The sequence below is a fragment of the Podarcis vaucheri genome (assembly GCF_965113315.1).
Source record: "Podarcis vaucheri genome assembly, chromosome: 11".
Taxonomy (NCBI): Eukaryota; Metazoa; Chordata; class Lepidosauria; order Squamata; family Lacertidae; genus Podarcis; species Podarcis vaucheri.
In genome coordinates, this window is record NC_138749.1 from 62,495,514 (window position 1) to 62,507,690 (window position 12,177).

General features: G+C 42.5%; 1 protein-coding gene across 9 annotated transcripts in view; it reads left to right on the forward strand.

The window, feature by feature from the left end:
* The first annotated feature begins 241 nt into the window (after positions 1–241).
* PRUNE2 (prune homolog 2 with BCH domain) overlaps positions 242–12,177 on the forward strand; it is a 138,737-nt gene continuing 126,801 nt past the window's right edge. For all 9 annotated transcript variants that reach the window (XR_014224336.1, XR_014224337.1, XM_082241460.1 and 6 more), the window contains exon 1: positions 242–449. Coding sequence is in view for 7 of the 9 variants with exons in the window: in XM_082241460.1 (XP_082097586.1) it covers positions 414–449 (36 nt within the window). In the remaining 2 variants the exon portion in view is untranslated. The remainder of the gene's footprint in view (positions 450–12,177) is intronic.

The following is a 12,177-nucleotide window of genomic DNA, read 5'->3' on the forward strand; positions in this document are numbered from 1 at the left end:
GCGCAGCAACTCTGGACGCGACAGCGAGAGCTCGGCTCCTTCTCTCCCCATTCGCTGCAGATCTCTGCATTCCCACTTCGTCCTCCTCACTTTTGGGCGCTGTCCATGGTGCAGCAATTGCCTGCGTGACGTCAGGCCGCCTGAGCGCCTCGCCGATTGGCGGAGGAGCTCGGCCGGCCTGTGAAATCGCGCGAACTCTTCCCCGGGCTCCCGCCTCCGCGCCCCGGGCGCCGAGTCCCGCTTCGCCTCCAGAGGGAGAGCCGGCAGCGGGCTGCTCTGCCGGGAGCCGGAGCCGAAGAGGCAGCGGCGGCAGCTGCAGCAGCAGCAGGCAGGACCCGCCCTACCCCAAAGCAGTCCGGCTCTGGCCGGGGACTTTGCCCTGGCTGCGCAAAAGCTGCAGGCCAGCAAACAAGATGGAAGAATTTCTGCAGCGCACCAAAAGCAAGCTGGTAAGTTCTGCAGGGCGGAGAGTGAAACTGCAAAGAAGTTTTTGTTGGTTTGTTTGTTTGATTTACTCTGCGAGCTCGTCTCCCTGCATGTCATATTGTTGCTTTAAAAAAACCAAAACTTTTGGAAGGCATCCAAACGACCTGGTGTGAATCAGCATCTTGAATACAGAAAGGCCTTTGAATGCTTTTGTTCTAAGGAGTCCAGTGCTTCTTAGGTGATCAAACAGCTGCACAGGAGATCGCAGTGAAGACCCCCCCCCCACCCCGAGAAGTTGCTGTGTATTTGTTTGTAAAGCATCCTGTGCAGGGCAGGTGGCAAGTTTCGGGGCCTGTCACTTTCGAAAACCACAGACCTTTCACCCAGAGTTCACCCAGTACAATCCTGTGCACACCTACTCAGAAATTAAATCCCACTGTGTTCAGTGGGGCTTACTCCCATGGTAAATGTGTACAGGATTGAACCTATAATATTCTACCCCATAATAAATAGTGTGGAACTCTGAAGAATTTTTTGTTTTTGACAGTTCAGGTCACAGAGAATAGATGTTAAGGAAGATGTTTGACAAATTTGGAATAATACAAAATATGTATATGTATATTTCTATGCGTGGATGAAGCTTCTGGTGCAATATTTTGGCTGTTGTGAATGTTTTTAACTCAGAATTGTTTGTTGATTGGAACGAAATGAAAGTTTGGCCCAGTACAGCCGTGTGGACATCTCTTTACCTCTAAGATGGTTTGTGTAGTATTTCTAATTGCAATGGAAGTCTAGCAGATAATATGTACATTCTTATTATTTTAGCTATTTCAACTCAGTCTGAAGGAGGTGATACCTTTTAACAATGGTTTAAAACTGCTTTTCTGAAGATCCAGCATTTAAATCCTGATTTAACTCAACATAATAGAAGTGCACTTTCACCATTCCACATAGCCAAATACACATAAATGATATTCACTTAAAAAAGAGAGATGATGTTGACTACGTTCAGTTTGCCTTTACTGTATATTCAAGGTCCAGCCCTGTGGGTACAATTCACCATATCTAACCTTCCTTTCTTACTGTTGGTGGAAAATAACCATAAATTTGTCTTTTGCTACAAACTTCCTTGTTTTGACACCTCTTTTTGGTTGCCGAAGTTGTATACAATGATTTTTTTAAAGTCTCTGTTTAATACTTCCTATCAGGTTCTTCTTTCATTGCACACAAACAGCAATAATTTTTTTTGCCTTTGTTAATATGCTAGTTCTGGTAAACCTTCCCCCCCCCAAAGCAATGTTTTAACACAAAGGAACATGATACTTAAAAATCTCTGATGACAAAGCACAGGGGGAAATACATAATTTATGATCCACTTATCTCAAAAGCCTGAACAGAACAACAGACTGAAGCCTACATTAAGCATGATGTCATGGTCACATGGCAGGGAATGAGCCATGAAAGTCTTGAGGCCTGTTATTAAAGTTCTGCTTCTAAGATCTTAGGCTGCTATCTTTGAGAGAAGCCAGTGGCCAGATTTTCTTGGTTCTGGCTAACAACAGGTCTGCCCATGCCAACCTTGGACCAAAGATAGAAGAGGGCATATGACACTGGATCTTTCAGTTAGTTACGTTGGTAGAAAGAGACTTAAAAAGGGATTTTTAGAAGCATAGGATTGTAGAGTTGGAAGAGACCACAAGGGTCATCTAGTCCAACCCCCTGCAGTGCAGGAATCTCTTGCACAACATGGGGCTCAAACCCACAACCCTGAGATCAAGAGTCTCATGCTCTACTGACTGAGCTATCCTTCATGAAATAGCTGCACCCCCCTGCACTCATACCCCTCAGATATGAGGGATGCCAGTACTCACCAGTACACAGTACTGACACCTTCCTCCCCAAATCTTGGCTTCTGAAGTGAGTGTGTGAGGAAGGTGCGCATTTTCTCCTGTGCCCATAGCTGTGGACCCCTTGGCAATGCCAGCTGTGGTGGCAGCGCTTCCTCCTTATCCTCATCCTGTGGCAGCACAGCAGTGGACTCTGGCAGCACCAAGTGGACTCTGGCTTCCTCGAAGGCCTTGCGGATGGCGCAGAGGCAGAAGAGTGAGCCTAGCTCTGGGCACTTGGTGGGCTCTCGCCCACACTGAGCCTGCAGTGTGGCCCGCCTGGCAGCAGCCGCAGCCAGTCAGCCAAGAGGGGTACTTCATGATGAGTACTGAAACCTTTTTTTCCTAGAAAAAGGACACTGTCCTCAATAGATCAGACATATACAAAGCAAAAGGAATATTTCCAAGCATTGAAATGTTAAAACTGAAGCTAATGATACATTTTAGACGAGCTCCTGAAAGTTCTCTGCAACAGTGAATTAAACCACAATCATAGTGGATTATAAACTTGGTAAACTGCATTCAAGGATAAATTTTAGAAAAGCTGCTGTATTAGTTTCTGAGCAGGAAATCGAAAAGTGCTGTGAAAGCCTAAATGCCTACTGATTTATTATTGGTTTGGGGTTGAGCTTTCATAGTTAATGGACCAGTTCATACAACAGGACAGGCTGTGTAGACAGACATTCTCTTCTGGTAAAAAAGCAAGACACATTTGCAACCACAGTGTCTTTTTCTTTTAAACTTCTGATTAGCTACTAATTATTTTAGAACAAGAATTGGGAACTAGTGGTCCCCTGCATGTTACTGGGCTTCAACTCCCATCAGCCCCAGGCAGCGTGGCCAGTGGTCGGGGCTTAGGGGAGGGGGGGAAACTTCCCCATCCTTGAATCAACTACATGAAAAATCAGGAACATTTAAAAAGCAATATCCTAAATCAGATTTAAAGAACGACACACTTCAGTCCCTTCTGTTAAGAGAATATTATTTATTTCTCTCACCTTTCCCCTGAAATAGAACTCAGGCCGCTTTAAAAATTAAAATCAGCAGTACTAATATAACAAACAACCGTTGGTAATTGGACTAAAAGAAGATGATGATGATGAGAAAAGAGAGTTGACTTTACTGGATCCCAGGGACAGCCTGGTGTGTTGATGGCTTCTATGGGACCCACAGACTGGATTTCACTGAGCGCATTGATTGATTGATTGATTGATTGATTGATATTTATTACGGCCATTGGCCCGTCACACGACAGTTTCCCACCAACATATATATACTTAACCTCCAAATTTAAAACAGCTAAAAACTTACAAAAACAGACAAGAACCAAAGCAAAATAAGCAAAAGACCAACAACATACATTACAATAAATTTGCAACATAAACATCGCCCTCTGCTCATAAATTAATAAAAGACATCAGTGGTGATATCACCGAGTTACATCCTAAAACATAGATCATGGTTTAAAAGGGTTATCCGAGCCTCACAGGAGTCCGTTTTTCTTCTTTAGGGATAGGACGCTGATCAAGAATCTGGCAACCGAGAGTGATCTTAGGGGATCTTCATCATTTAGTAGATATCTCAGTTTGGCTTCATTCGAATCATCGGCGATTCCCTTTAGATATGGATCAAGAAACTTGCTCCTGGCCGATGAGTGAAAAGCACAATCAAAGATTATGTAATGCAACGATTCCGGTGCCCCACACTTACAATCACATAAGAGCGATATCTGTCCATTGGAAAATCTATTTCTCAGCACGTTCGATGGGACCACTGAGCGCATCTGTCATGCGCTGTGACAGGGGCCCAGCAACAAGCAAACTCATTTTAAGGCTTTGCTGATTTTAAGGCCTAGATATTTTAATCTGAATATGATTGATTGCATTTCCACCTTGTATTTCAACTAGAAGAGATAGTTGGTGGAAAGTTTGTGTGTTTGTGTTAGTATTTGGGGGTGGAAGAGAGAGAAGATACAATTTTAATCTCAAATATAAAGCTTCATTGTTCAAATATCTGAGTCCATTTTAAAGTGCTAGTGCTTAATGCTAAAGCCCTAAATGGATTGGGACCCAGATAACTGAGGGAGCACATCTTCCAGTACCAGCTTACCTGACCTATAGAAGGACCTCTCCAAGCACCTGCTTTAACAGATACATTCTGTAGTTACAGAGGAGAGGGTATTCTCTGAGGTGGCATCCCAACTTTGGAATGCTCTTCACATGTATTATTCAACTTTATTTAAAAATGTGGTGTTATTTAGTTCAAATGTAAACTGAGACAGTTGTGTGGTTTTTAAAATAATTTCCTTTTAAAATTTAAAATTTAACTATAATAATCATCAATTACAATTGAATACATAGTTAATTTGACTTCCCTCCTCCCCTTCCTTGGTTTCTTATAAAAACATTTTTAAAACTGCATTTCCCCTGTAACTCCTTTTGTCTATTTCTCTCTGTATTCCTTCCAAAGTCACATTTTAACTGCTTGATTTTAAATTAATCCTGTTAATGTATTTAATTGTTTACAATAATTTTTAGAAGATCCACATACCTTCACCATACTTGAGCAATCTTCTTGATTTCTTAATTTTCCTGTAAGTTTTGTCATTTCTGCATAGTCCATCAACTTTACCTTGCCATTCTTCCTTTGTTGGGACAGTGTCCTCTTTCTGTCCCTGCGCAAAGAGCATCCTAGTGGCTGTGGTTGCGTACATAAGCAATTTTGTTGAATCAGGTTATACTTGATAGGACTGTCACATGGAAGGTGGAGCAAACTTGTTCTCTGCTCTGGTGAGAAGGACTCAAATTAATGGAAGAACTTTCTGACAGTAAGAGCTATTTGACACTGGAGGAGATTGTCATGAGAGGTGGTGGAATCTCTTTCCTTGGAGGAGAGGTTGGGTGGCCATCTGTCCTGGGTGCTTTAGCTGAGATCCCTGCATTGCAGGGGGTTGGACTAGATGACCCTTGGGGTTCCTCCCAACTCTCAAATTCTATGATTCTATGAAGACTCCTTAAATCATTGTTCAATGTAACAAATGAGGAGTTGGGTTAAGTAAACAACTGAACAATTATAGACACCCTCTATATTAAAAGTCGGGACGCGGGTGGCGCTGTGGGCTAAAGCCTCAGCGCCTAGGGCTTGCCGATCGAAAGGTCGGCGGTTCGAATCCCCGCGGCGGGGTGCGCTCCCGCTGCTCGGTCCCAGCGCCTGCCCACCTAGCAGTTCGAAAGCACCCCCGGGTGCAAGTAGATAAATAGGTACCGCTTACCAGCGGGAAGGTAAACGGCGTTCCGTGTGCGGCTCTGGCTCGCCAGATGCAGCTTTGTCACGCTGGCCACGTGACCCGGAAGTGTCTCCGGACAGCGCTGGCCCCCGGCCAATAGATGTGAGATGGGCGCACAAACCCCAGAGTCTGTCAAGACTGGCCCGTTCGGGCAGGGGTACCTTTACCTTTACCTTTATATTAAAAGTCACGGTTAATTATAAATTATCAGCACTGCCTTGATAAGCATATTGAAAACTCGGAGTAACTGGAAACCACTGTTGCCAAGAATAAATATTTATGAAGTTCTGTTTGCTGGAAAGCGGCACCTAAAATATGTTTGTAGAAATAGTGTTTTAAAATTGACCTTTTATTTTTCCAAGAAATACCAGACTGAAAATATGCCATGTGAAAACTGTGCAGAATTGATCTTAAAAATAACAGCTGTGTTTAAACATTGCTGCCACCTGCAGTGTTGACGCTTTCAAGGGAAAGTGTGTGTATAATATTTGTACTGTGATTGATGAGCATTTTTTTTTGCCAATTATTTTTATTGATTTTCCAAATTATTACAAATTGTTACTGAATTAATTCAGTTTAATACAATTTCCAAAACCAGTTTCCTGCTCTTGTAACGATGAGCAGATTTTAATTAGGCAGCTAACCAACATTATGAGGTCACTGGGTCTTCCATTTTAACAGCCGCTTTTATTGTGCAATGATTTATTAGTGAATGTCTAAAAATATAGCAATTTAATATGCCCTTGCTTTTTACTGAGTTATGGTTGGTAAGCATCTTTGGATTAAGGAGATCCCCCCCCCCACATTAATTGTTTCTGCTTAGGCCTATATGAAGGAAGGAGCAGAATATTCCTGCTTGAGTGGCTAGGGAGACCCAGCCAGTTGGGCGGGTATAAATAATAAAGTAATAATAATGAGTAAACAGAGAAGTTTGGTTTGCTCTGTGAATCCAGTCTCCAGAGTAGCTAGTGGGTTCAAGGTTTGATAATAAATCAAGATGTTCTGTTTAACACTTACTTTGACTTCCTCCTTCTTATTGTGAAAGGTTAGATATAATAATAATAATAATAATAATAATAATAATAATAATAATAATAATAATAAATTTCATTTATATCCCGCTCTCCCCAGCCAAAGCTGGGCTCAGGGCGGCTAACAACACTAAAATAGTACAACATTCTAAAAACATTATAAAATTAATTAAAATCAAAATTGATGGCAACCATAAACTAAAGTTCTGTAAAGATTGCCAAAGGAGGGAGATATTATTCCGTATTAAGACAATGGCATGAAAGATGGGGGAATTGGTGCTTAAAAAAGAAAATATGAAAATAATTGGATTTTGGACCTTAAATATCTATGACAACTTCTGCTAAAAGCCCAGGGAGAGTGCCTTCTAAATATACACAGTTGGCATGTACAATTGTTGACCTGATTTCATTTTAATTACACTTGGCATGGTAGCCATGACTGACAGGTAATTCATTATGTAAAAAGCTGTAATATGTTTCCTAATAGGACATTAACAGCAGGGAGTTGGGAAACCTGAGCTTCCCTGTCCTGTAACTGAGAGAAGGATAAAAACTGCTTCCAATGATCATCTGGGGCTGTTTTATTCACACACCGAGAAAGCGTTCAATCTAAACCCAGAATTGCTTGCTGGGCTTTGCTCTGCTTCAGCTGGGCACAAAGACAGGGCTTTGTTTAATGTATGCAGAGAGTCAGAAAAGAAACTCAGGCAGATTCTTCTTCTTGCTAACACCCACCAACACATAGACCAATTTGTGGCCCTCCAGCTATTGCTGAACTACAACTCCCATCATCCTGGGTCATCGGCCATGCTTGCTGGGACTGAGTTCAACATCTGGGAAACTAAAGGTTCCCCACCTTTGACATAGACCATTTGCTCAGAACTAAATTTTTCATTTTAATTGCTGATTCATAGCTCCCCACTTCCCAGATTCATATTGCTCTGGTAGGTTTTGTCATTTCGTCATAGTCCATCAGTTTAATCTACCACTCCTCCCTGAAACTGAAGGGGGGTCCTGGCAATGAGCCAGAGTGAAAACTCTTCATTGTTTTGGTATTTCAAGATTAGTTAAATATGTCATTGCGGTGGTGGGGTACCTACTGGTTTCACTGGTGATGAAATTTGGTGACCTGGCGAGATGTGACTAACTTTCTGTATCAACCACAAGCTGTTTAGTGGTTTCTTTGGCCTGTTCATAGTCCATGCTGAGTAAAAGCTGTGGGGTAAGGTCCAGAGTTAACGTTTTGTCTACCACTGCTCGTTTCCATGTTGTTTGAAAGTCATCCTTTATCACTGGGGTGGGGAGAGGCCATCTGGGTAAAAGGATAGTCTAAGCCAGAAATTTAGTGTGACCATCCATACCCTAGCCTTACAAAACCTTTCTCAAGACATATTTGAGACATATTTTGGCACTTGAAAAGCTGATTTTAGGAACTTAGATTGCAGTACTTCCAGTGATATGAGATTAGTGAAGGGGCCTAGTTGGGCACCATATAAAAGCTGTGTGATGGACTTGGCTTCAAACAGTTTAAGGGCTGTGGGTATATGATGTCCCTCTTGGTCCTAAGATATTTAAGTATGGCAGTTGCATTTCTCTTTGTATTCTCAGCAGCATAATCCTCATGGGCTTTCCTGTTGCCAATGCTTTCATAGCTTTTCTAAGCCCGATGGCTGTTCTTGAAATTGCTGCATCATCTGCATACAGCAGGACTGGGATATGCCTCCCTGCCAATTTTGGGGGGTGATAATTGATTTTATGGAGATAGGATACCATATCATTAGTACAGAAATTAAATAAAAATGGAGCCAGTATGCACCCTTGTTTCACACCTTTCTCAGTCCCAATAGCGTTGGAAAGATGCCCCTGGGGGTTGCATTGCACTTTGAGCACAATCTCTTCATGTAGCATGCGTATTAAATATAGCAAGCGCCTGTCGAGTTTAGAGACCTCCATTTCCCCCCAAAGTTTGGCTCTGGATATGGAGTCAAAGGCTGCTTTAAAATAAAGACAGCATAAAGGGAGACTGTGCTACAAAAGGAGTATTTTTCAATTAGATGTTGGAGTACTAAGCATTGGTCAACGGCAAAATGGCCTTCCCTAAATTTGGCTTGTTTCTTTGCAAGTATGTTTTCTTGTTCCAGCCAGTCCTGAAATTTCCATTGCAGGATGACTGAACTTCAGGTGATAGTCTTATGATGTCTGGTGGTTTCACCATGCAGAGTAGTAGTACCAAATATTTTGCCTCTGATAATGATTCTTGCTTCTCTGGATGGAGGGCAGAGAGGGCTGTGTGCCTGTGTATAGAAACTAGTCTCTTGCACTAAGGCAGAATTTACAGTCAGTGCTTGGCCTGCTTTTGCCTCTGGCTCCACCCATTGCTGGCAAGGTGTCCTCTGGAGATCTCCAAAAGGCTTTGAGACTGAAAAGTGTCCTTCACCCCCACCCTGTCCACTGCTATTGGATTGCAGCCTTAAATGTTTTCTTTCAGGGACAGGAAGGCTGTGGTTTTCCTTTCCCTCCCCCTATAATCTACTCAGTCAGATAATGAGTGGGTTGGGCTGGGGGAGAAAAGAGAAGCTGGAAACAACTGCTAATGCACTAGGCTGATAAAAAGCTATAAATCATGGCCCAACATTGCTTTATGTTCCCATCCTGGATAAAATAATGCTGATACAACTTTTTGTAATCAAAGCATCCAGTGGCTGAATATTATTATATTGCACAACAGATCCTGTCCCCCACCTGACTTGAAACTCTGCAACATCATATGATCCAGCTTTTCAGGGTGAGGCACCTGCGCCTTTTCAAACTGTCATGAGAACCACTCGTCCTCATTCTGCTGTATTTTAGTTGTGAAGGAGTGCCAGTCCACAAGAGAAAGATATTCAGGGTGAGTGAGGCAGGCTTTTAACTGATAGATCTTTTCTGTTTGGACAGTACTTCTTGCAAATAGCTGTAAGAGATGTGGCCTCTGAAAGACTCTAAATCTCTTTATGTTAAAAACTCACCACCTTGTTTTTTGCCAAATATTCATATTTGAATTTTGAATCATGTGATCCTATGCCAAGTCAGAAATCTTTCACCTTTTTGTCTCTAATTATAAATTCAGTTTACACACAGAAAGATTAAATGCAGTCTGTGCCTATCAAGGCAAGTTTTAGATCTAGATTGAGTGCAGTATTCATAGTCAGCTACTGTTACTTTCTACACTGTTATGAAGTTGTCATTAGAACCAGCAATTGTCAGCAAAAATAGTAAAATAGGAAAAAAAAACATTTTTGTTGAAAACAACAATGATATTGAATGTAAATATTCATTGGAAAGATCTTTGGATTAGATCCCGTGGTGCTTAGTGCAATGGAAGGGCACTTCTGTTTGTGCAACGTGACCCCTGCTTCTCAATGCTATCCATTCCCTACTCCTGTTGCAGAGCCTGCAGCCTCCTGCACACCATTCCAGTGGGTCCTTGACCTTCAAGAGTGAATTTTCAGGAGAGGGTCTGCTGTGGAAGGAGGTGGTGGGAAAGCTCCATTGGCTGAGCCTCACACTACTTATGCTTCTCCAGATCTAAACCAATATTTATAACCTACCTGCCCTGCTTCTTCAAGTCAGGATAGGCAACAGTAAAACAAAACCATCAGCCGTACAATATCAATATTGAGGGCATAATTCAATGGGGATGTGTCTTGTGCAAGGCCCTTGGAAAGGAATTAGACCTTTTACAAACTGAGTAGGTTTGCTCAGAAGATGTTGGCAGTGGATTTGATGCAGTTTAGTTAATAATTACCTAGAATGAACTAAAAAGGGAAACCGAAGTACAGAATCTGCCTGAATGCACTTTGTGCAGGACTAGTCATAAACCAAAACACATGCCCAGGTGAATTGTAACGGATGAAAACAGGTAGTAATGTGGCTGAAAAGAAGCCAGGTATGCCTGATCTTGATTTTAAAGCTCATTCTGCTATTAACTTTAGTTCAAAACAAAACAACCTCACGGTGGACAAGAAATCTAAGGTAGCCTTCTCCATCCGGGTGCCCTCAAGCTCCTGTTGGCTTTCAGCTGCCTCTGAGCCCATTCAGCAAGGCCAAGGGGTGATGGGGGTTAGGAAATCCCAAAGCATCTTGAGGGCAACATGTTTTCAAGGGCAGATCTAAAGAATGTGACATACATTATATTTTAAAGATGTAAACTGTTTCACATGTGCAGTTTTGAGTATTGCCCCGTGACAAAAGATAAATTTACAATGTATATTTTTAAATCTATAGTTCATTGGGGTTTTCACATTATACAATAGAACAGTAGAGTCCCTTAGTTCCCCCTCCCCCTCCCAGTATCCCCCTCTCCTTCCAAACACATCCCCTCTTCCCCTCTGCAGTACTATGTCCTTCAACATTCCTCAGATGAAAATACAGACATTTCTCCTTTCCCTGCAACTGACTCTCCTCAACCCCCCCTTCCCCCCTACATCATTTCCTATCAGAAGAGGGGCAAGTGCCGCCACCGCCACACCGATGGGACACAGCACACACGCCCTCTGCTGTCCTGAGAAAACCCCTTAATTCCGATTTTATTTAATTTTATTCTTTAGTAGATTTACAAACATAAAAGCACACACCAATAAATAAATTATAGAAAGGGCCAAGACTAGATGTGCATGCACAAAACATTGTTTTTCTTTTAAAAATCAAGAGTCCATGCTCTCCGCTCCCCTTTTCTTCCCACTCAGGGGGCTCCTGCTCTCTGCCGGCCCCTCAGAGCCAGTATATCACATGAGGCTGGACCTCCTCTTCACTTGATCTCCAGCAGCCACTATAAGCTGCCCAAGGGAGGAGGCTGGCAGCAGCCATGGAGAGAGAATGGGACGCTCCCTTGCCCCCACCGCTGTTTGGGAAAAGTGCTGGGTCTTCCTCCTCCCTGAGCTGGTGGGGGCAGCATTGGAGGGGGGAATAGGGACATTCCAATATCAAATCAGAAGCCGGGATGGCTTTCCTAATTCCAGGGCTGTCCTTAGATAATCAGGACACTTGGAGGGTATTCAGTACTTTCATCTCGATAGTCAGTTGTCTAGCGTCCTGAACACTTTTCAGGTTTGCCTGCTCAGATAAGGATTACAAATATGTTAAACATACTCTCACAAGAGATTTAGAACTGGATGCAGCTTTCCAACAAATACGTACCAGATGGCAATTTCAGATTTCCTACTCTGTAAGGGAAAAGAAACCATAATGCAATGCATGAGGCAGCCCTTAGTACAGTAGTTAAGTGCAGGAAATTAACTTCAGGTGGTTTTTTTAATATTTTATTTTTTTACAGTTTGGACCATTACTTTAAAAAATAGCACTGAAAACGTCCTGCATCAAGATTTCACAATGTGCATTATTGATTGATTCCACCTTAAGAGCTTCTGGCTCTTTTTAAAATGCAGTTTATTGACCTAAGGGCCTTAATGGCTCCAGTGAGCTGTCCTGGCCAGGGTTGCGCATTCCTGTTGTGTTGGCTTTGCCAACAGGATAAATCTGCAAAGCCGGTAAGAGTCTGGATACATGA